This window comes from Pleurodeles waltl, chromosome 7, assembly GCF_031143425.1.
Source record: "Pleurodeles waltl isolate 20211129_DDA chromosome 7, aPleWal1.hap1.20221129, whole genome shotgun sequence".
Taxonomy (NCBI): Eukaryota; Metazoa; Chordata; class Amphibia; order Caudata; family Salamandridae; genus Pleurodeles; species Pleurodeles waltl.
Genome location: NC_090446.1, coordinates 2182295 through 2207591, shown reverse-complemented (window position 1 = coordinate 2207591; position 25297 = coordinate 2182295). Strand labels below are relative to the sequence as shown.

The 25297-nt window shown below is 51.7% G+C and overlaps 1 protein-coding gene across 1 annotated transcript in view; it reads right to left on the bottom strand.

Annotated features, from left to right (window-relative positions):
• ZYX (zyxin) overlaps window positions 1–25297 on the bottom strand; it is a 102695-nt gene that overhangs the window by 65382 nt on the left and 12016 nt on the right. Inside the window, exon 2 of the mRNA XM_069242661.1 lies at window positions 5740–5995. Within this exon, the coding sequence (XP_069098762.1) occupies window positions 5740–5995 (256 nt within the window). The remainder of the gene's footprint in view (window positions 1–5739; window positions 5996–25297) is intronic.

The window sequence follows — 25297 nt, the reverse complement described above, 5'->3', positions numbered from 1 at the left end:
GTTCAAAGTTGGGTCCAAGGTAGCCCACCGTTGGGGGTTCAAGGTAACCCCAAAGATACCACACCAGCAGCTCAGGGCCGGTCAGGAGCAGAGGTGAAAGTGGTGCCCAAAACACATAGGCTTCAATGGAAATAGGGGTGCCCCGGTTCCAGTCTGCCAGCAGGTAAGTACCCGTGTCCTCGGGGGGCAGGCCAGGGGGGGTTTGTATTGTAGGGCACGGGGGGACACAAGCAGGCACAGAAAGTACACCCTCAGCGGCACAGGGGTGGCCGGGTGCGGAGTGCAAACAGGCGTCAGGTTTTGTATTGGAAACAATGGGGAGACCCGAGGGTCTCTTCAACGATGCAGGCAGGCACGGGGGGCTCCTCGGGGTAGCCACCACCTGGGCTAGGCAGAGGGTCGCCTGGGGGTGGTGGGGGGAGGGTCGCTCCTGCACTGGAGTTCGGTTCCCTCAGGTCCTGGGGGCTGCGGGTGCAGTTTTGGTTCCAGGCGTCGGGTTCCTTGTTACAGGCAGTTGCGGTCAGGGGGAGCCTCTTGATTTCCTCTGCAGACGTCGCTGTGGGGGCTCAGGGGGGTCGTCTCTGGCTACTCACAGGCTTGCAGTCGCCGGGGAGTCCTCCCCGAGGTGTTGGTTTTCCGCAGGTCGAGCCAGGGGCATCAGGTGCAGAGTGGAAAGTCTGACGCTTATGGCGGGAAACGTGAAGTCTTTAAAGTTGCTTCTTTGTTGCAGAAAGTTGCAAATTGTTGAACAGGGCCGCTGTTCACTGGAGTTTCTTGGTCCTGTCGTCCAGGGCAGTCCTCTGAGGCTTCAGAGCTCGCTGGTCCCTGTTGGATGTGTCGCTGTTGCAGTTTTCGTCGAAGTAGGGAGACAGGCCGGTGGGGCTGGGGACAAATCAGTTGTCGTCTCAGTCTTCACTGCAGGGCTTCAGGTCAGCAGTCCTTCTTCTTCTTTAGGTTGCAGGAATCTGTTTTCCTAGGTTCTGGGGGCCCCTAAATACTGAATTTAGGGGTGTGTTTAGGTCTGGGAGGGCAGTAGCCAATGGCTACTGTCCTTGAGGGTGGCCACACCCTCTTTGTGCCTCCTACCTGCAGGGAGGGGGGCACATCCCTAATCCTCAGCTCAGGACACCTTAGGGGTTGTCCTGACTGGTGGGTGGCTCATCCTTGTTTTTCTCATTATCTCCTCCAGCCTTGCCGGCAAAAGTGGGGGCAGTGGCCGGAGGGGTGGGCATCTCCACTAGCTGGGGTGCCCTGGGGCGCTGTAACAAAAGGGGTAGGCCTTTGAGGCTCACCGCCAGGTGTTACAGTTCCTGCAGGGGGAGGTTAGAAGCACCTCCACCCAGTACAGGCTTTGTTACTAGCCACAGAGTGACAAAGGCACTCTCCCCATGTGGCCAGCAACATGTCTGGTGTGTGGCAGGCTGGCAGAAACTGGTCAGCCTACACTAGAAGTCGGGTAGATATTCAGGGGGCATCTCCAAGATGCCCTCTGGGTGTATGTTACAATAAATTGCACGCTGGCATCAGTGTGCATTTATTGTGTGAGAAGTTTGATGCCAAACTTCACAGTTTTCAGTGTGGCCATTATTGTGCTGTGGAGTTTGTGTCTGACAAACTCCCAGACCATATACTCTTATGGCTACCCTGCACTTACAATGTCTAAGGTTTTGCTTAGACACTGTAGGGGCATAGTGCTCATGCACCTATGCCCTCACCTGTGGTGTAGTGCACCCTGCCTTAGGGCTGTGAGGCCTGCTAGAGGGGTGACTTACCTATGCCACAGGCAATGTGAGGTTTGCATGGCACCCTGAGGGGAGTGCCGTGTCGACTTAGTCATTTTCTCCTCACCAGCACACATAAGCTGTGAGGCAGTGTGCATGTGCTGAGTGAGGGGTCCCTAAGTGGCATAAGGAATGCTGCAGCCCTTAGAGACATTCCCTGGCATCAGGGCCCTTGGTACCAGGGGTACCAGTTACAAGAGACTTACCTGAGTGCCAGGGTGTGCCAATTGTGGAGACAAAGGTACAGTTTAGGGAAAGAACACTGGTGCTGGGTCTTGGTTAGCAGGGTCCCAGCACACTTTCAAGTCATAACTTAGCATCAGCAAAGGCAAAAGGTCAGGGGGTAACCACGCCAAGGAGGCATTTCCTTACAACTGCTATGTCTCAGAATCGACAGATATAGCAGGGGCATACCTGCTTGTGCATATATGCCCTCACGTGTCAGGATGCACCCTGCCTTAGGGGTGACTAACACCTGCCACAAGCAGTGGTATTGGACCGAGCACACAGGGGTGTGTGACAGGTTGTGTTTTCAATTTTACCTGAAGCAACACACGCAGTCTGCATTGGCAGCACTGTGTGGGTTTGGTGAGGGGTCTCTGGGGGTAGCCCAGCTGGTGCTGCAGCCGCGGTACCCCAGGCCCTAGGCGCCATTTACTAGGGACTTACCGTGGGTGCTAAAGAGTTTGCCAGTGGTGGAAAACAACTCCGATTTGGGAAAAGAGATCTGGCAATTGGGACCTCGTTGGCAGGAACCCAGTGCACTAACATTCAAAACTACCCCCAAAAAGGGGGCTAGCCATGGCAAAAAGGGCGCTCTCCTACAGATATCATAAAAACGGATACCTCGGAGGAGGGTAGATATTTGACAGTATAGAGGCAGACAGACACTTAAGGGTGAATGTGCGATATCACAGTGGGAGACAGACACCATTTAGGAGGGTGTAGGAAGCTGGCTTGGTATGTGGTGTTACCACCTTATAGCAGGTCCAGGTATCCACTGTTAGTGAAGTGTAGGCAGTGCCTAGAAGCCAGGCTCTCTAGAGGTAGTTGTGGATGAGCAGCCAAGGCTTATCTAGGAGACATGCAAAGCTCATGCAATACCACTGTAGTCACACAGTACTCACACACGAAAGAACCCCACAGTGTTACAAAAATAAAGGTACTTTATAATGGTGACACAAATACTAAAATACTGTATAGGCAATACTCAACTAGCAGATGAGTAAACACGCTATCATATACACCTCAGTAATCAGGAATGGGAATAGAAAGCAATAGAAAACATTGAAATAACAGTAAACAATAGAGTCCCTAGGGGAGACCAAACCAGATACTAAAAAAAATGGAATGCGGAGATCAGACCCCCACCCACATAAGTGGAATCTGTAGAGGGGAGCTGGAGGAACTAGGAACCCCAAAAGGTAAGTACCAGAGTGCCCCCCAGGGACAAGGAGAGAAGAGGTAAGTACCTGGTTTTTCCCAAACCCACAGGTAAACTTTGTAAAAGGACTATTCAAGGCCCAAGCAAGACTGGAAGAAACAGAAGATGGATCCAGACAGAGGGACCTGCAAATGAAGAGGACCCAGCCCAGTTCCAGTTGGGGTGTCCGGCTGGGACAGGAGCCAGTACCCACCCTTCTGGAGGTGCAGGACCAGGTCGACTGTGGAGACCAGGAGTCGGCTGTGCAGCACAGGAGCAGAGGAAGAGTTCCAGAAGTGATGCAGTCGATGTCCCACGTTGGAAGAAGAGTTGCAGTCGGTCAGTGGTGTGGGAAAACCACCAACAAGCCTTGGCAAAGGCAAGAGTTGCAGAAGAAGAGTTTCAGAGCTGCTGGGGACCAGGAAGGTCTGAGGGGACTCAACCAAAGAAGGGGACTCCCAGGTGACCCCCACCAGAGAGGAGAGCAAGAAGTAGTGGATTCAGTCCCCACAGGCAACTTGCAGGTAGCAGGCACCGGAGTTGCAGTGAGGCCCACTCAGCACACCCAGAGAGGCGCCCCACATCGCTGGAGCAGCAAGCAGAAGACTGTGCTTTGCAGGGTAGAGTGCTGGAGGTCGGGGTAACACGGAGCCTGAAGATCCCTTGGAAGAAGAACCAGGAAGCATTGGTAGCTGCAAGAGTCGCGGTGCACAGTGGTACTGACCTGCAAGGAGAGGCAGAGACTCCCCACCACCCATGTTGGGCAGCTGGTAGAGGGGACCGAGGGGGCCACTCCAGACCACACCTGTGTTGTAGGATCCACACAGAGTTGCAGGAGAGAGGATCAACGCAGCCGGTCGTCAGTGCACCCGGTGCCTGCGGATGCAGGGGAGTGACTCCTTCACTCCAAGGGAGATTCCTTCTTGCTTCAGACTGAAGACTTGCTGCTCTCAGAGGATGCACAGCCAGTGAAATGTTGCAGTCGCTGGGAGGAGCCGGAGAAACAATGTTGCAGAGCAAAGCCGTCACTGGAGCTGCAGATTGTAGGTTCCTATGAAGTCCAGTTGCGGTTCCAGTGGCCTGACGTTGAAGTAAACGATGCAGGGGAGTCCTGCTGGAATCTTGCACATCGAATCTAAGGCCCCACCCAAGGGGAGACCCTAAATAGCCCTAAACTGAGGATTAGTCACCTAGCAGGGTGACCACCTATCAAGAGGGGCTGTGACGTCACCTGCCTGACCTGGCCACTCAGATGCTCCCAGGGGCCTCTGCCCACCTTGGATTGAAGAGGGCAGAAGCAAGTGGCCACCTGGAGGAGCTCTGGGCACCACCCCAGGGGTGGTGATGGACAGGGGAGTGGTCACTCCCCTTTCCATTGTCCAGTTTCACTGGAGAGCACAGACTGGAGGTCCCTGGACTAGTGCAAACCGGTTTATGCAAGGAGGGCACCAAATGTGCTCTTCAAAGCAAACCGGTGGCTTGGGGAGGCTATCCCTCCCAAACCTTGTAACACCTATTTCCAAAGGGAAAGGGTGTTGCCTCCCTCTCCCACAAGAAATCCTTTGTTCTGCCTTCCCCTGCCTGAGCTGGTCAAGCAGCAGGAGGGCAAAAACCTGTCTGTAGGATGGCAGCAGCGTGGGCTGCCTGGAAAACCCTGCAAACTGGTAGTAGCAACGCTGGGGGTCCTCTAAGGAGCCCCAAGAGTGCATGGAATCATACTTCCAATACTGGCAGCAGTATTGGGGTATGATTCCGACATGTTTGATACCAAATATGTTCAGGTTCGGAGTTACCATTATGTAGCTGGACATAGGTAGCGACCTATGTCTAGTACACGTGTAAAATGACTTCCCCGCACTTACTAAGTCCAGGAAAATGGAGCTGGAGTTCGTGGGGGCACCTCTGCTCATGCAGGGGTGCCCTCACACATAGGTACCAGCACCCTGCCCTCGGGCTAGGAGGGCCGACCATAGGGGTGACTTACAGTGACCTGGTGCAGTGATCTGTAGTGGAGGGGTGCACGCACCTTGTCACGAAGGCTGCATTGGCGGCCTGTAGAGACATTTTACATGGGTTCCCATGGGTGGCACAATACGTTACAGCCCATGGGGGAGGACCCCTGGTGCCCCAATACCCTGGGCACCTTATACTAGGTTCTTACGCGGGGTACCAGTATGCCAAATGTGGGGTGTTAAGTCCCAAGCGACCAAATCTAGAGTGAGAGATCACAGTCAGTGGGGTCCTGGTTAGCAGGATCCCAGTGAAAACAATCAAAAACGAACTGACATCAGGCAAAAAGTGGGGGAAACCACGCAAGAAGAGGGTACTTTCCTACAGAGGGTGGATAAGTAATATCACAAAGGCAGACAGACTCCCATGATGAGGGTGGACAGGGTCACACAGACATTCCTGAGAGTAGCTCACTGGTAGCAGAGAGGCAGACACACTGGAGGCAGTAGAAGTGCTTGATTAGGGTGAATAGCTGATGCCAGAGGCAGAAACAGACAAGTGCACACAAAAAGCAGAGCTCTGTACCTTCAGGGGGTGCAGGGATCTCCCCAACGCGTCCAACCAGGGCACGGGCGCTGCCAGACGCTGCTGGGGGGGGAGGCAGGTCCAGTCCCTCTCCTCCTCCTGCCTTGAAGGGGTTAAGTTTGGGTTTAGGAGCAACCACAGGGGCAAACTTCTTCTGGGGGTTGTAGAAGCTGGGCGTGGAGATGTTGATGCTGACCGAGGAGGTCATACGGGCGCCCGGTGTGCCCGACGCCATGATGATGAGGGAGGTGTAGGCCTGGAGACAGGAGGAAAGAGGAAGGTGGCGTTAGTAACTCTGAGGCCAAGAAGCACCATGGAGAGAGACCAGTGGCATGTGACAGAACATCACTAGGAACTGTGAGCAGAAGCACAATCTATGCAAACACCTACCAACCTGTACCACTTCACCTGCTAGAGGCGGGCACAGCCTGGCAAATCCGCCCATCGAACTCAGAGTTTAGAAAAGTGAAAGGTTTTTGAAGTATTTTGTCGCAGTGCTCAGCAGTGCCCGCTACGCTGGACCCATCTTTAGATTACACGCTGCCCCCATCTTTACATCATGTACGTTTCCGGATATGTACAAGTATTTTTATGAGCTTCACTCGGAGGCTGGTCTAGCGCCAAGCTCTCGGAGAAGTAACTGCTCTTCCAGGTTGCTAAATAGGTTCCCAGTGCCAGTGTTCCTTCCCTAAAACAAGACATCTGGTCACTTAATTTGTGATGGGACAAGAGGGCAGGTCAGGGAGGAGGTGCATTGTCAGAGCTGAGAGTGTCTCATGGATGGGACGAGGGGGCAGGTCAGGGATGAGGTGAATTATCAGAGCTGTGAGTCTCGTGGATGGGACATGAGGGCTCCTGGAGGTCAGGGATGAGGTGCATTGTCAGAGCTGTTAGTCTCATGGATGGGACATGGGGGCAGGTCACGGAGGAGGTGCATTGTCAGAGATGTGAGTCTCATGGATGGGACATGAGGGCAGGTCAGGGAGGAGGTGCATTGTCAGAGATGTGAGTCTCATGGATGGGACATGAGGGCAGGTCAGGGAGGAGGTGCATTGTCAGAGATGTGAGTCTCATGGGTGGGACGAGGGGGCAGGTCAGGGAGGAGGTGCATTGTCAGAGCTGTGAGAGTCTTGTGGATGGGGCAGGAGGGCTCCTGGAGGTCCGGGATGAGGTGCATTGTCAGAGCTGTGAGAGTCATGGATGGGACAGGAGGGCAGGTCAGGGAGGAGGTGCATTGTCAGAGCTGTTAGTCTCATGGATGGGACAGGAGGGCTCCTGGAGGTCCGGGATGAGGTGCATTGTCAGAGATGCGAGTCTCATGGATGGGACAGGAGGGCTCCTGGGGCTCAGGGAGGAGGTGCATGGTCAGAGCTGAGAGTCTCAAGGGTGGGACGAGGGGGCAGGTCAGGGAGGAGGTGCATTGTCAGAGCTGTGAGTCTCATGGATGGGACGGGGGCAGGTCAGGGAGGAGGTGCATTGTCAGAGCTGAGAGTCTCACGGATGGGACAGGAGGGCTCCTGGGGCTCAGGGATGAGGTGCATTGTCAGAGCTGTGAGTCTCGTGGGTGGCACAGGGGGCACGAGGTCATGGGTGCACCAGGGGTGCCACATGCCGGGATTGAGGTGCTTTTTCAGATCGGAGAGATTCTCGGGGCATAGCGGACCGAGTCGGAGCCAGGAATGGTTTGGAGGAAAACTCAGTCACCGAGACCTTCAGTCCCTCTACGGACAGACACCCCGCGACCTTCAGTCCCTCTCCCAGTGTTACACAATCCGAAGAGCTCAAGACACCCCGAGCCATTCTGTACATAACCAAGCGTCAGACACCCCCAAAGAACTTCGGTCCCTCTCCGAGCCCTTGAGTCCATCTCCGGACAGACATCCCAAGACCTTCAGTCCCTCCCTGAAAGTAAGACACCCCAAAACCTTCAGTCTCTCTGAGTGTCAACAGTTGCAGACACTCCGAAACATTCTGTTCCTAACCAAGCTTCAGACACCCCGAAAGCTGCTTCCGGATCACGGTGTAATGACCTCTTGCACCACCTGACCCCCCCACCCCCCCAACCCTCCCAGGACACCAACACACCTCACTCTCTCACCTCGTCCGGGGGTGCCCCCAACCCTATCCACAACACGGGGGGGAGGGGGGGGGGCGCCTAGAGCAGGGCTGTGTGTACAACAATGGAGTCCAAGGGCCGAGTTCTCCTCAGTTTCCGGAACAGAGGCTCCGCCTCCCGTCCTGCATCTGTCTCCATGGAGACGTCCTGGCAGCATCCAGGCCCGGTCATCCTGTATCTGTCACCACGGAGACGGAAGTGTTCTCGCAGCATCCCATCCTGAACCTGTCACCATGGAGACGTCCTGGCGGCATCCACGCCCGTCCATCCTGTATCTGTCACCACGGAGACGTAAGTGTCCTCGCAGCATCCCATCCTGAACCTGTCACCATGGAGACGTCCTGGCGGCATCTACGCCCGTCCATCCAATCCACGGAGGTCACTAAGGAGACTAAAGAGCCCTCGAAACACGTTGCACCTCAGCATCTGTCACCATGGAACCCGAAGGGTCCTCGATGCATCCCACCCTGCATCTGTCTCCATGGAGACAGAAGGGTGCATCCCTTCTTGCATCACCATGGAGACGGAAGGGTCCATCCCTTCGTGCATCTGTCACTATGGAGACGGAAGGGTTCATTACTTCCTGCACCTGTCACCATGGACGGAAGGCTCCATCTCCTCCTGAATGTCACCATGGAGCCGGAAGGGTCCATCCCTTGCTGCATCTGTCACCATGGAGCCGGAAGGGTCCATCCCTTGCTGCATCTGTCACCATGGAGTCAGAAGGGTTCTTTCCTTCCTGCACCTGTCACCATGGACGGAAGGGTCCATCCTCTCCTGAATCTGTCACCATGGAGACGGAAGGGGCCATCCCTTGCTGCATCGGTCACCATGGAGACGGAAGGGGCCATCCCTTGTTGCATCGGTCACCATGGAGACGTCCCGGAAACAACTACACTATGGCAAGGGGTGTCTCATCTCCGAGACTAGGGGTTCCCGGGAGGCTCCCGAGGCGTCCTCACGTCATGAGACCGTCTCTTCTGTCCCTGAAGGGCGCCCCCTGCTGCCTCTCCTCCTCGTGGGGGGCTGGCAGGTGGGGGTGAGGGTGGCTCTCCCTCGGGACTTCACCTCTCCCACGGATGCAGAGAGCGCAGGAGATGCTCGGATGAGACCGCCCCTTAGGTATGTGCCAGGTCTGGCTTGACCCCCCCAGAGCCCCTCCCACAGTGACGTAAACGAGGCTCACAGGTAAGTTTGGCGCTTTACTCCATGAACCATGACAGGTCCAGCCGTGAAGGAAACACCCCAGCAGCTCCTCACCCTCACCACACACCGCCGCCCCCGGGGCCCCCGAGCGCCCCCAGCTGAAAGCAATGTGAAACAGCAGCGCGCAGAGCCGGGATCACGCTGCAGCGCCAAGAGGGGGCGAGAGTGAGGGGGGGGCATCAAAGAGCAAAGCAAAGGCGGAATGAAATGCACTGAGTGCAACGGTCTCATTCTGCACCGATGTCAGTGACAACACAGACGGGGGGGGGCAGGGCAATGTGGGGGAGCGGGAGAAAAGGGGGAGCGGGAGGAAAGGGGGAGCAGGGGAAAAGCAGGAGGAACGGAAGAGTTTTTAGAAAGATGTTAGTTACGTGCACTTCATCAGAAACACTTCGCTTGCACGCCCCCCCCCCCCAGATCTCAGAGGAGAAGGCCTCACCGGTGTCCCTTCCAGTCATCAGCCGGTCTCTGGACTCTCCAACTGCATCCTGCCCAGATCCCAGACCTGGTCACTGCCCTCTGAAAACCTGTGCAACAACCTGGGAGAAGGCCCTGTCCCTTCCGGCCATCAGCCGGTCTCTGGACTCACCACCGACTGCAACCTGCCCAGATCTCAGAGGAGAAGGCCACACCGGTGTCCCTTCCAGTCATCAGCCGGTCTCTGGACTCTCCAACTGCATCCTGCCGAGACCCCAGACCTGGTCACTGCCCTCGGAGAACCTGTGCAACAACCTGGGAGAAGGCCACACCGGTGTCCCTTCCGGCCATCAGCCGGTCTCTGGAGTCACCACCAAGTGGCCCACCGAAGGCTCTGCTGAGAAGACCCTCCTTCCACATTCAGCGCAAGTGGCCTCATTCGATGCTTCGCTCCAACCACGGGCTCCAGCACCGCATTGGGAACACGAGCACCTCAGGACCACGATGCTGCCTCACCCACCAAGGAGATGGTCTGGATCCAAAGGCGGACACCCACTAGCAGGATGGGGAGCGGTGAGATCAGACGAGATGGCCTGAAGTCCTTCCTTCCAGCTTAATCCACTACCTTTGTTAACTGAGTGGTATCCGCAACCCCTTGTTAAAACGCCTTCACCGCTGACCATTAGCTTCTGGGTGGAAAGCATCCTTCCGAACACTTGTGAACTATGGCCCGAAACCAAGCCCTCTGGTAATCCCTCTCTAGAAAAATCATCATACATGACTGCATACATGTCAACCGTTCCCACCATTCGGGCCTCCGACCTTTTCGAAAAATAATCTGTCGGCACTGTCCAAAAGGCTCTTTCTGTAGAAGCACCATCTGGGCCTAGAATATCGACTCCCACTGGCCTCCGCGGTCCCTCTGGCAGCCACGGGTTCTGGATCAGCCCTACAGGGCTGAGCGATGCTGTTCATGCCACCACCCAACTACAGACCCAACTCTCCACATCTCCACCATCCCGGCCACCGAAGGGTGTCTCTGGCATGTAAAAACAAAGCTTTCCTCAAAAGGAAGGAGGACTGTCTACAGTACAATGTGGCTCCCATGTCACTCTCCCATTCACTTTTAGTTGCACACAAAGGCAGTTATTTTTCATCAGCAGTGAAGGCGGCTGCACTCACTTAATATCGCAGAACGCCCTGTGGGCAACCTAGACATTGCATCTAAGAACATGCTGTGGACATCCTAGACATTGCATCCAAGAACATGCTGTGGGCAACCTAGACATTGCATCCAAGAACATCCTATGGATCACCTAGACATTGCATCCAAGAACATGCTGTGGGCAACCTAGACATTGCATCCAAGAACATGCTATGGACATCCTAGACATTGCATCCAAGAACATGCTGTGGGCAACCTAGACATTGCATCCAAGAACATCCTATGGATCACCTAGACATTGCATCCAAGAACATGCTGTGGGCAACCTAGACATTGCATCCAAGAACATCCTATGGATCACCTAGACATTGCATCCAAGAACATCCTATGAGCAACCTAGACATTGCATCCTAGAACATCCTATGAGCAACCTAAACATTGCAGCCTAGAACATCTTATAGGCAACCTACACATTGCAGCCTAGAACATGCTGTGGGCAACCTAGACATTGCAGCCTAGAACATGCTGTGGGCAACCTAGACATTGCATCCAAGAACATCCTATGAGCAACCTAGACATTGCATCCAAGAACATGCTGTGGGCAACCTAGACATTGCATCCAAGAACATGCTATGGACATCCTAGACATTGCATCCAAGAACATGCTGTGGGCAACCTAGACATTGCATCCAAGAACATCCTATGGATCACCTAGACATTGCATCCAAGAACATGCTGTGGGCAACCTAGACATTGCAGCCTAGAACATCCTGTGGGCAACCTACACATTGCAGCCTAGAACATGCTGTGGGCAACCTAGACATTGCATCCAAGAACATCCTATGAGCAACCTAGACATTGCATCCTAGAACATCCTATGAGCAACCTAGACATTGCATCCTAGAACATCCTATGAGCAACCTAAACATTGCAGCCTAGAACATCTTATGGGCAACCTACACATTGCAGCCTAGAACATGCTGTGGGCAACCTAGACATTGCAGCCTAGAACATGCTGTGGGCAACCTAGACATTGCATCCAAGAACATCCTATGAGCAACCTAGACATTGCATCCAAGAACATGCTGTGGGCAACCTAGACATTGCATCCAAGAACATGCTGTGGGCAACCTAGACATTGCATCCAAGAACATGCTGTGGGCAACCTAGACATTGCATCCAAGAACATCCTATGGATCACCTAGACATTGCATCCAAGAACATGCTGTGGGCAACCTAGACATTGCAGCCTAGAACATCCTGTGGGCAACCTACACATTGCAGCCTAGAACATGCTGTGGGCAACCTAGACATTGCATCCAAGAACATCCTATGAGCAACCTAGACATTGCATCCTAGAACATCCTATGAGCAACCTAAACATTGCAGCCTAGAACATCTTATGGGCAACCTAGACATTGCAGCCTAGAACATGCTGTGGGCAACCTAGACATTGCAGCCTAGAACATTCTGTGGGCAACCTAGACATTGCATCCTAGAACATCCTATGAGCAACCTAGACATTGCAGCCTAGAACATCTTATGGGCAACCTACACATTGCAGCCTAGAACATCTTATGGGCAACCTACACATTGCAGCCTAGAACATGTTGTGGGCAACCTAGACATTGCAGCCTAGAACATGCTGTGGGCAACCTAGACATTGCAGCCTAGAACATCCTATGGGCAACCTAGACATTGCATCCAAGAACATGCTATGGGCAACCTAGACATTGCAGCCTAGAACCTCCTATGGGCAACCTACACATTGCAGCCTAGAACATGCTATGGACAACCTAGACATTGCATCCAAGAACATGCTATGGACAACCTAGACATTGCATCCAAGTACATGCTATGGACAACCTAGACATTGCAGCCTAGAACATCCTATGGGCAACCTACACATTGCAGCCTAGAACATGCTGTGGGCAACCTAGACATTGCATCCAAGAACATGCTATGGACAACCTAGACATTGCATCCAAGATCATGCTATGGGCAACCTAGACATTGCAGCCTAGAACATCCTATGGGCAACCTACACATTGCAGCCTAGAACATGCTGTGGGCAACCTAGACATTGCACCCAAGAACATGCTGTGGGCAACCTAGACATTGCACCCAAGAACATGCTGTGGGCAACCTAGACATTGCACCCAAGAACATGCTGTGGGCAACCTAGACATTGCAGCATAGAACATCCTATGAGCAACCTAGACATTGCAGCCTAGAACATCTTATGGGCAACCTAGACATTGCAGCCTAGAACATTTTATGGGCAACCTAGACATTGCACCCAAGAACATGCTGTGGGCAACCTAGACATTGCAGCCTAGAACATCCTATGGGCAACCTAGACATTGCAGTCTAGGACATCTTATGGGCAACCTACAAATTGCAGCCTAGAACATGCTGTGAGTAACCTAGACATTGCAGTCTAGAACATCCTATGAACAACCTAGACATTGCATCCTAGAACATCCTATGAGAAACCTAGACATTGCATCCTAGAACATCTTATGGGCAACCTACAAATTGCAGCCTAGAACATGCTGTGGGCAACCTAGACATTGCAGCCTAGAACATTCTGTGGGCAACCTAGACATTGCATCCTAGAACATCCTATGAGCAACCTAGACATTGCAGTCTAGGACATCTTATGGGCAACCTACAAATTGCAGCCTAGAACATGCTGTGAGTAACCTAGACATTGCATCCAAGAACATCCTATGAACAACCTAGACATTGCATCCTAGAACATCCTATGAGCAACCTAGACATTGCAGTCTAGAACATCTTATGGGCAACCTACAAATTGCAGCCTAGAACATGCTGTGGGCAACCTAGACATTGCAGCCTAGAACATCCTATGGGCAACCTACACATTGCAGCCTAGAACATCATATGGGCAACCTACACATTGCAGCCTAGAACATCATATGGGCAACCTACACATTGCAGCCTAGAACATGCTGTGGGCAACCTAGACATTGCATCTAAGAACATCCTATGAGCAACCTAGACATTGATTACTAGAACATCCTATGAGCAACCTAGACACTGCAGCCTAGAACATCTTATGGGCAACCTACACATTGCAGCCTAGAACATGCTGTGGGCAACCTAGACATTGCATCCAAGAACATCCTATGAGCAACCTAGACACTGCAGCCTAGAACATCTTATGGGTAACCTAGACATTGCATCCACGAACATCCTATGAGCAACCTAGACATTGCAGCCTAGAACATGCTGTGGGCAACCTACTCATTGCATCCTAGAACATGCTGTGGGCAACCTACACATTGCAGCCTAGAACATGCTGTGGGCAACTAACACATTGCATCCTAGAACATCCTATGAGCAACCTAGACATTGCATCCGAGAACATCCTATGGGCAACTAACACATTGCATCCTAGAACATGCTATGGGCAACCTAGATATTGCATCCCAGAAAAAAGTGATGGCAACCTAGACACTGTATCCCAGAACATACTGTGGGCAACCTACACATTGCATCAAGGAGCATCCTATGGGCAAGGTAGACATTGCACCCCAGAAAAAGCTGAGGGCAACCTAGACATTGCACCCCAACCTAGACACTGCATGCCAAAACAAGCTGAGGGCAACCTAGACATTGAATCCTAGAACATGCTATGGGCAAACCTATACATTGCAACTCAAAACAGGCTGCGGGCAGCCTAGACTTTGAGTGCCAGAACAAGCTATGGGCAACCTAGAAATTGCATCCCAGAACATGCTATGGGCGACCTAAACATGAAGTCACCATGCATATTGTGCACATCCGTAACATTTCCACTACAAAATGGAAGTTTTTGCAATTTTGCAGGTAATCTTGCCATGAATTCTTTCCTCCACCCAGAGATGGAATGTTCACAAGTGGTTTGTGATCAGTTTTCAGTGTAAAAATTGTTCCCCACTCAGACATTCTATGGTGATCATAGACCCAGCACAAGCATCGATAACTGAGTAATTCCTCTCGGGTGCTGTCCACATCCTGGCATTGAACACTGCAACACACTCATACCATCTACCTGCATTAAAACAGCACCATTGACATGCTTCTAGCATCCATGCATCTGTAACGGCTCAAAGCAATGCTGTGCCACCCCCAACCACACCAGACATTCTCTCTCAACAAGAGTCTCAAAGGTTCCACTTTTTGAGCATAGGTCTGCACACATTTTGAGTAGAATTTGGCTAAGCTTCAAAAGGAAGCCAACTGTTCTTAGATTTTGGCACCAGGAACTTCAAAATAGCTTGTGTGATCCTTCTTGGACTGGACACCGTCATCTGAAATACTAAATATTCCATGCTGCTCCAAGCAAAACTAGGCCCTTGAAGTATAGCAATGTAAAGACCTCTCTCAAGCTCTAGTCATTAGCGATTCTGTGATCTTGAAACGCTACCACTGCAGTGTCACCATCTAGTGTTCCTTCATCGCCAACTCAAAAGGCATCCTTTTATAGGGAAGTAGTCCCTCCGGCACGATAAGTACAATAAAAAAAAGTTGTCTCTTCTTGCAAGATCAGCTGATGGGACCAGTAGCTAAATATAGTCTGATGAACACCCAGACCCCGGCTAGAGTTGTGACAAGCTCGCGAATGTGGGGAAGAGGGAGTTGATCGGCCCAAATTGCATCATTAACACTGCCACGGTCAATCCATAAACAAACTTTCCCTGGTGACTTCATGTCTATAACAACTGGGGAAACCCACGGTGAAGATTCAATAGGTTTGAGGGTAACTTAGAAACACTTCCCACAAAACCACGATCTATGGAGCACTTTGCACAGTGCTCGACCTGGGGAAAGCACAGAAACTACCCTTCGCTGCGAATATCTAAGCAGGACCAATCTCTGCCGTCTACACTTCAGGAAAGAGATCTTAGTTCACATTCTCACCAGGGTTCTGCTGGTCAATGAGACTGTTCCTACACAACCCTCGCACCCTTTCACCTACCCCGCTCCAAGTAAAGTGCTGTTTGCATGACACATACCCCAGACAGGTAAGCATCCTTGTGTGCGCTCTGTTAACGCACTCCTGCACCTGCGTCCTGCTTACAGAGCCAAGCTCTGCTGTCTAATGCGGCAGGGCCACAGAGACATACACAATTCTATATACAGATTTAGTGGCCGCCCGTTAATGAAGGGCACTTCACTGCCCCAAGCAGGAGTACACAAATTCAATGACCGTGGAAGTATGAAGGCCTGACTCTTCCCTGCCGGCTCCCTCCTCCATAGCTAGAGGTCTTCTCCTCAGCACAGTCAATGGGACATAAAACTCAAAACAGAAACAAAAATCAAAGATCTACAAAACAGCAAAAATACATCATAGCACAATAAATGAGGAGACAACACTCGAGGACTGGCTCGCTCTCAGAGCCCCCTCACGCAGGAAGAACTGAAAGCTAACACGGGCCTCCTGGGCCCCGTAGGGGGCCCCCTCTCCCCAGGTGGCACATACGTCACTGAATGTGACTCAGCAGGAGCCATTCCTTTAGAAATCTGTTGCTGCCCCTCCTCCCACCCCTACCAGGGAGGGAGAGGTGAGATCACAGACTGGGACAGCAGCCAGACACCCCCCACTCCATCCCAGCCAAGCCCAGAGGCGGCCTGGGCCCAAAGCCAGGGCTGAGACACTGGGGGAGCCAGCCAGGTCTGCAGGCAGGAACATACTGGAGAAAACACCACCCCCCACCAGAGTCAGGAGCCAGGCCTGCAGGAACATACTGGAGAGAACATCACCCCCCACCACCAGAGTCAGGAGCCAGGCCTGCAGGAACATACTGGAGAGATCACCACCCCCCACCCCCAGAGTCTGGATCCAGGCCTGCAGAAACATACTGGAGAGAACACCACCTCCCCAGGGGCAGGAGCCAGGCCTGCAGGAACATACTGGAGAGAACCCCAACCCCACCCCTAGTCAGGAACCAGGTCTGCAGGAACATACTAGAGAGAGCACCACCCCCGCAGTCAGGAGCCCGGCCTGCAGAAACATACTGGAGAGAACACCACCCCCCCCAGGGGCAGGAGCCAGGCCTGCAGGAACATACTGGAGAGAACCCCAACCCCCACCCCTAGTCAGGAGCCAGGTCTGCAGGAACATACTGGAGAGAACCCCACCCCAAGTCAGGAGCCAGGCCTGCAGGAACATACTGGAGAGAACCCCACCCCCAGTCAGGAGCCAGGTCTGCAGGAACATACTGGAGAGAACCCCACCCCCAGTCAGGAGCCAGGCCTGCAGGAACATACTGGAGAGAACCCCACCCCCAGTCAGGAGCCAGGCCTGCAGGAACATACTGGGGAGAACACCATCCCCCAGCCCCAGAGTCAGGCACCAGGCCTGCAGGAACATACTGGGGAGAACCCCCCTCTGTTGGAAAGGACCTTTTTGCAGGGTTATCCCCAAACTTTTTGCCTTCTTCCTCCTATTTTTTTAGGTCTGTTTTTGCTGGTTTATTGTCTCTGCGCACTTTACCACTGCTGATCAGTGCTAAAGTGCAACTGCTCCCTATAGAAATTGTGCAGTTGATTGGTTTATCCATGATTTACATATCTGAATTACTTGCAAGTCCCTAGTAAGGTGCACTAGAGGTGCCCAGGGCCTGTAAATCAAATGCTACTAGTCGGCCTGCAGCACTTGTGACACCCACATTAGTAGCCCTGTAAACATGGCTCAGACCTGCCACTACAGTGTCTGCAGTTTTAAACTGCCAATTTGACTTGGCAAGTGTACCCACATGCCAAGCCTAAACCTTCCCTTTTTCTACATGTCAGGCACCCCTAAGGTAGGGCCTAGGAAGCCCCATGGGCAGGGTGCAGTGTATGTTTAAGGTAGGACATATATTAGTGTGTTTTATGTCCTAACAGGGAACTACTGCCAAATTCGGTTTTCACTGTGCAAGGCCTCTCTCTCTCATATGTTAACATGGGGACTGCCTTTAAATATCCTTAAAGCGCAGATTCCCTTTGGGAGTAGATACAAATGGGGAGTTTAGGGTCTCTGAACTCACAATTTAATAATACTTCTTTTAGTGAACTTGGTTTTTAAATTGTCTGTTTGAAAAAACCACTTTTAGAAAATATGCATTTTCTTGCTTAATCCATTCTGTGACTCTGTCTGTTTGTGGATTCCCTGTCTGGGTCCGTTTGACAGTTGGGCTGTTCACACCTCTCCACTAGACAGTGACACAAAAGGGGGCAAGGGTGTAGCCTGCATATCCTGATGAGCCATCTGAGCTAGAGGGGAGGGAGGAGTGGTCACTCACACCTGAAAGGACTGTGCCTGCCCTCACACAATGCAGTCTCCGACCCCCTGGTGTGAGTCTAGGGCCTGGCCTGGACAAGGAAGGATCTTGCAAACATTTGAGACTTTGCTTTGAAGTTTGCCAACTTCAAAAGCAGTCCTGTGTATAAGAAGAAGACCCCAAACCACAGACTTTTAGAATCTTTCTGGAATGAAGAGGAACCTCAGCACAGGAGAAGAGCTGAAGAACTGGAGGAGGAGTACTGTCCCTTTGCTGTGCTGCTTTGCTGGACTGGCCTGCAGTTGCTGCTTCTGCCTGAGAAGAGTGCAAAGGGTGAACTTTGCTGTGTGTCCTGCTTGAGAGAGTTATCCAAGGGCTTGGAGTAGAGCTTGCCTCCTGTTGGAAGTCTCAGGGAAACCAAAGACTTCAGTTTCCTCGACTTGCAGCACTGGAGACTGTATTTTGTGCTGTTCAAGACGAGAAACCACTGCGACGCCGCCAACGATGCCACTGGCCTGCACCGTGACCTGCCGACGCCACAGGAAGTCGCATTGCCCCGCTTCACACCGTGACCCTGGTCTCACAGACGCCGTCATCGGACAACTTCACTGAGCCGCTGCTCGCACCGCGACCTGTGGGCCCTGCACTCCAGCATCGCCTGCTCACACCGCAGCCTGGGCATCCCCGACGGCGATACTCCTGCTGACACCGGCGCCGCTGCCTGCACCATGGCCTGTGGACACCGCTCGTGAGGTACACAAAGCACCCTCCCATCTCACACTGCAGCCCCCGGTCCACCGACTCCAGCACCATCGACTCCTCTGTCGTCACCAGGCATCCTGCCTGCACCGTGGCCTGTGGACACCGCTCATAAGGGTCGCGAAGCACCGTCCCGTCCCGCACCACTGGCTTGAGCCTACCGACAGCACTTCAGCAATGACAAAGATGCTCCCTACACCATGACCTGTGGACCCCGCACGTCACACCGCCCCGCTTCACACCGCATCCCTGGTCTCACCGACGCTGCTGGATGCCGTCACCGAGCCGCTGCCTGCACCGTGACCTGTGGGCACTGCATGTTGCATCGTCCCACTTCGCACCGCAGCCCCGACACCATCCACGCCGGCGTACCTGAATTCATCAGCCTGGAGTTTGATCTGCAACGCGTGTGACCTCAAGGGCCCGCGACTCCTGTAACGACTCCCAAACCGACACCACAACGTCAGTGACGCCACTCTCGAGCTCACCATGTGGATCATGACGCCCTGCAAATCCAAGGTACTCTTTGCGGGTCTTCCAACACCGTAGCTGGCCAGCAACGCCGCGGCCGGCCTGAACTGTTGGTTTTGTTGATCACAATGCCGTGATAGCCCCAGGTGGAGCAACTTCAAGGAACTAGTTTTGAGTACATCTTGTAGGATTCATATTTTTCTTACTGTATATTGGATTTTTATCGTATTTGGTCTTGTTTTGTATAGATAAATATTGGCTATTTTTCTAAAACTGGTGTGGTGTCCGTTTGTAGTGTTTTCACTTATTATCGTATGTTATGTGCAAATGCTTTACACATTGCTTCTGAGATAAGCCTGACTGTTCGGGCCAAGCTACCAAGAGGGGGAGCAGGGGTTATCTGAGCGGGTATCTCCCTTATCCTGACTAGAGGGAGGGTCCCTCCTTGGACAGGGTGCAAACCGACTGCCAACTAGAGACCCCATTTCTAACACCTCCCCTACGACACCAAATGACTGGTAGTCCAGAGGCAACTGGACTTCCCCCATACTTAAGAGCACATATTGAGATATCAAAACCTGTGGTCAGATCGCCCTCATCACCTTTGTGGACCGAGGCATACCCACAGGAAGACCCCCAGTGAGCGCTCCACATCAGCCACATCCATCTGCCTCCTGCGCGCTTAGCATCAGGACCACCTCAATTGGATACAGTGACTGGAACAGCTGGAAACTGCTGCTTCTGAGGGGGTAACTGTTTCTGCAGGCCTTGGTGGTGCCCCTGACTGGCTCCCTGCTTGAGCTGGTCATCCCAAGTACCTCTAACTGACCGCATTACAGCTTGTCCAACTTTTTTGCTCAAAAAGCTTGTGTGTCAAATTTCTTGAATTTGCCAATTGCTTGTTCACAGTTGAGTGAAATGCTGTGATTTACTACACCTTCTAAATTCTATATCTTTGGAACCCTCTGGTTAATTTTTAAATACAGTCTTTTTATAAATTGGCAACAGACTCCTTTGGGTCTCTATTCCTTCTCCAGTTTTTTTTGCTGCAGTTTCAATATGGAACACTTGCTCCTCGTGTACGTTTTGCTGCTCAGAGCTATAGCGACCCAGGGTTATGCTAGAGGTTTGACAAACAGAACTTAGAGGGCCTAAAAGGTTTAGGGAGTGTGTTAGACGGTGCGGCCGCAGACCCACACCAATGGTACACCACATCTCCTCGTAGCTGTTAGCAGGGTAGGTAGCCAAGGGGTGAAGTGGGCCGACCCACTGCTCTGTGCTGCACTGAGCAGAAGAAAAATGTGAATGGCGTAAGAGGCCAAAGGATGAGGAGGGTGGGCGGAAAGGTCAGACGATTTTATATATTTGTAATGACATTATTGTTGAAAAACCTGTGTATGGCGGTGTGAGTTACAGTTACTTGAGATAACCAGACCTGGTGTATTGAGAACTCATCCACTCATTTTTAACTATTCACGATCCCGCAAGATTGTAAAAATAAGTTAAAAATAATATACATTTATAATCTTCGGTTTAGTTTTCTCAGACATTTCTTTTCTGAATCCAGGGGACAGCATGCCTTTCTGCTCCCCTTATATAGCTTTACCTCAGTTCCACATCACTTCCAACTTTCCAGAGTAAACAGTAATGGCCCAAATTTCATTTCTAACATTCCAGCGGCTAGCCAGAGTGCTCGCTCGACTCGTGGGAGTCTCTCGTTCCTGCGAGAGCTTGAAGGCACACTGGGAAACAGCCTCTTGACCAATCACAGGGATCCATTTGTAATTTTCCGCTCTCTCGTGGGATTCTCGTGAGCCCAACTTGCCATATCATACCAAAACAGGAAGGGGACGAGGTCAACTTTTTTGGGGATGTTTGTGTTAAGATTTGTCAAATGGGGCCAAAGTTATTAGCCAATCAAAAAATGCTCCCTCTATGGAAAAGCAGACCTCAGTATATCTAGCTAGTTGTAACTGTCACTAGGTAATGTATATATCTCACATTTACGAGGTCCTGGCAGACAAGTAAGCCTGTCAGACCAAAGAGATTCGAGGAAGAATTATTTTGGTGCAAATCTTCTATCCACAGGGCTTGTCGGAGGGGTAATCCATACGAAGTCCTTGCCTGTGAGATTTTATGTAACAAATACATGTCTGCAGGTGGAACATGGAAAACGAATAATCCGCCCTTAAAGGGTTATTGGCTTTAACATACTTGTGGCGCAATAAATAAGGTAAGAGTATTGCTTTTACTCTCATCTTTATAAAAACAGGTCAGAACTAGGGCAACTAGTATTGCTTTCCTCACTGAACCAATCAAGCCTACAGGCTTTATCACTGGCTCGTCATCATAACTACCTTAGAGCTACATGTTTTAGCAAACGCTGTCCCACGAGGCAGTCATCGGGTGCAGTGTAATAAAAACACAAACATATACAAAATCAGAGTTCTGAAAACAGAGCAGAGCTCCTATGAGGGCCCAATGCAGTGAATGAAATAATCAATCTTTTATTACGCGGTTTCAGTACGTCACCAATAACCTAATCTCTGAGATTCCATTCAACAAAGTAACTGCCTACAGGCTTTGACTGAACTATAACAATGATACCCTCTTAAAGCCTGCTGTTTTTAACAAATGCTTAACAAAGGCAGCAAGTCATAACTTTTCATAATAAACAGATCAAACCTAAACTTACCCAATGAACCTCTAAGGTCTGGAACCATTGGCCTGACCCCAAAACCAACCCAGGCCTAGTGACGTGTGCGGTGGCTAGACACCATCACAATCTTATAAAACTACACATATGGACAAGATTACAGGAGGCAAATCTACACACACCTCCTCTGAGAGGGCCAAACAAGGATTACCACAAAAAGAGTGCTCACAGGGGAGCAAGAACCCCAAAGCCCTTGCCTACTACGGTAACCTACATAAAATAACCTTTTACGGGGTAAGAGAAGGGCAAACTGTGCACTCGGGGCTCATGGCAGACTACATTTACACAACAGCTCTGGAACAGGAAGAACCTATATCCAGCTCGCCTGAATAAAATCTGAAGAACACTTGATGGTGCCTGAGTGGCTGCTGCACGTGACGTCACGGGACACGTGTTTAGTGAGATGGTGAATGTGCACAGTGATGAGTTTTACAAATAAAGACATAAAGCAGTTAGCTGTAGGAGCCAGGCTCAACACAACAGCCAAGACCTGGGCTTGCATTCTTACATTTCCAGTCAACAAGTGAACACATCAACGTTTCGGCTCAGGAGGTTAATTAGTAATCGGGTCTTCATCAGGCCAAACACAGAACCTCTGGTTCACAAGGAAACCTGTATTTATGGACAAACTGGACCAACTTCCAGTGATGACATTTCTGAACACCACCTCAAGGTGTTCTACATCTAATGTGGGCCACCGTGACCACGCGAGCCACTGAGGGTCTCGGGACTCCAGGTGGATGCTCACTCGACGCACACCCGTGGGCAGCAGGCTCACACAATTTAGACTCATCGGAAACTGCCACAGGATGTGTGACTCGGGTTACTCTGCCGATGAATACTTGCTCATCAGTAACTGTACTACATATGCTTTGTTACTCCACTCTGAGTGCCTGCTCATCAGCAGCTATACTACAGATACCTACTCTGTAACCATACAATACAACGCTTGGCATTGGTTACTCTTAACGCATGTCTGCTCATCAGCAGCTGTACTACATATGCTTGGTTACTCCACTCGGAGTACCTGCTCATCAGTAACTGTACTACATATGCTTGGTTACTCCATTCTGAGTGCCTGCTCATCAGCAGCTGTACCACAGATACTTACTCTGTAACGATACAATACAACGCTTGACACTGGTTACTCTTAACGCATGTCTGCTCATCAGCAGCTGTACTACAGACTGCCTCCCACCGGTTACTCTGCCACTGAACCCTGTATCTGTGGCATACAATGCTGGACGTTGGTTACTCTGCAGATGAATACCTGCTCATGAGTAACTGTACCACAAACTCATTGGTTACTCTGCATGAAATACCTACTCAAGCTCTACCATACAACGCCTCCCACTGGTTACTCTGTCACTGAATACCAGATCTGTTACTGTACGATACATTACCTGCTATCAGTTACTCTGCAGCTGAGTACCTGCTCATCAGTAACTGTACCACAGATACTCCCTGGTTACTCTGCACACAGTACCTGCTGTTTAGTAACTGACCCACTGATACTCATTGGTTACTCTGTCAAAGACTACTGCTCATCAGTAGACGTATCACAGATAGTCATCCGTTACTCTGCACCGAGTACCTGCTCTTCAGTACCTGCACCACTGCTTACTCTGCACTAAGTACCTGTTCATCAGATCGGTTACTCTGTGAATAAGTACCTCCTCGTCAGTAACTGTACCACAGTACACTTGCCCACAAGCTACCATTCCCCAAAACACCAGGCATCCATTACTGTGCCACGAGACGCCTGTAGAGTGATGGGTAGATGGTTAAATGAATCTCAGGCACTGAGTTCCTCCAGATTCCAGTCCATTGTTTTCTCCCACTGTGCACAGGCCGAGCTCAAGCACACCACAACTCAGTACACCACAGCTCAGCACCGTTCACTACAGCACACCACAGCTCAGCACCGTTCACTACAGCACACCACAGCTCAGTACTGCTCACTACACCACAGCTTAGTACACAACAGGACACCACAGCTCAGTACACCACAGCTCAGCAACGTTCACTACAGCACACCACAGCTCAGTACACCACAGCTCAGCACCGTTCACTACACCACAGCTCCGCACTGCTCACTACACCACAGCTTAGCACACAACAGGACACGACAGCTCAGTACACCACAGCTCAGCACCGTTCACTAAAGCACACCACAGCTCAGCACCGTTCACTACAGCACAGCACAGCTCAGTACTGCTCATGACAGCACAGCACACCACAGCTTAGTACGTTACAGCTCAGTACAGCACAGCTCCCTACACAACAGCTCAGCACTGCTCACTACAGCACAGCTCACTACACCACAGCTCAGCACTGCTCACTACACCACAGCACACAACAGGACACCACAGCTCAGCACCGTTCACTACAGCACACCACAGCTCAGTACACCACAGCTCAGCACCGTGCACTACAGCACAGCTCACTACACCACAGCTCAGCACTGCTCACTACACCACAGCTCAGCACTGCTCACTACACCACAGCTCAGCACTGCTCAGTACAGCACACCACAGCTCAGCACAGCACACCACACCACACCTCAGCACCGTTCACTACAGCACAGCTCCGTATGGCTCATGACAGCACAGCACACCAGAGCTTAGTACGTTACAGCTCAGTACAGCACAGCTCACTACACCACAGCTCAGCACTGCTCACTACACCACAGCTCACCACACCACAGCTCAGCACTGCTGACTACACCACAGCTCACGACAGGACACCACAGCTCAGCACACCACACCACAGCTCAGCACACCACAGCTCAGCACACCACAGCTCAGTACACCACAGCTCAGTACAGCACACCACACCACACCTCAGTAAACCACAGCTCAGCACCGTTCACTACAGCACAGCACCCTACGGCTCATGACAGCACAGCACAGCTTAGTACGTTACAGCTCAGTACAGCACAGCACTGCTCACTACACCACAGCTCAGCACTGCTCACTACACCACAGCTCACTACACCACAGCTCAGCACAGCTCACTACACAACAGCTCAGCACTGCTCACTACACAACAGCTCAGCACTCAACAGGACACCACAGCTCAGTACAGCACAGCACACCACAGCTCAGTACAGCACAGCACAGTACACCACAGCACACCACAGCTCAGTACACCACAGCTCAGTACAGCACAGCACACCACAGCACAGTACACCACAGCACAGCACAGTACACCACAGCACAGTACAGGACACCACAGCTCAGTATAGTAGAGCACACCACAAGTAGGGCCAGCTCAGCTCAGCACAGCTCACCAGTCCACAGCTCAGCTCACTACAGCACAGCTCAGCTCAGCACACCACAGCTCCCTGGACGTGACTGAGCCCACGAGCACAGCCAGAGCTGCTGGCACAGGGGCTCCTCCATGAGTCAGCCTCATATGAAGCATTCCTGTCT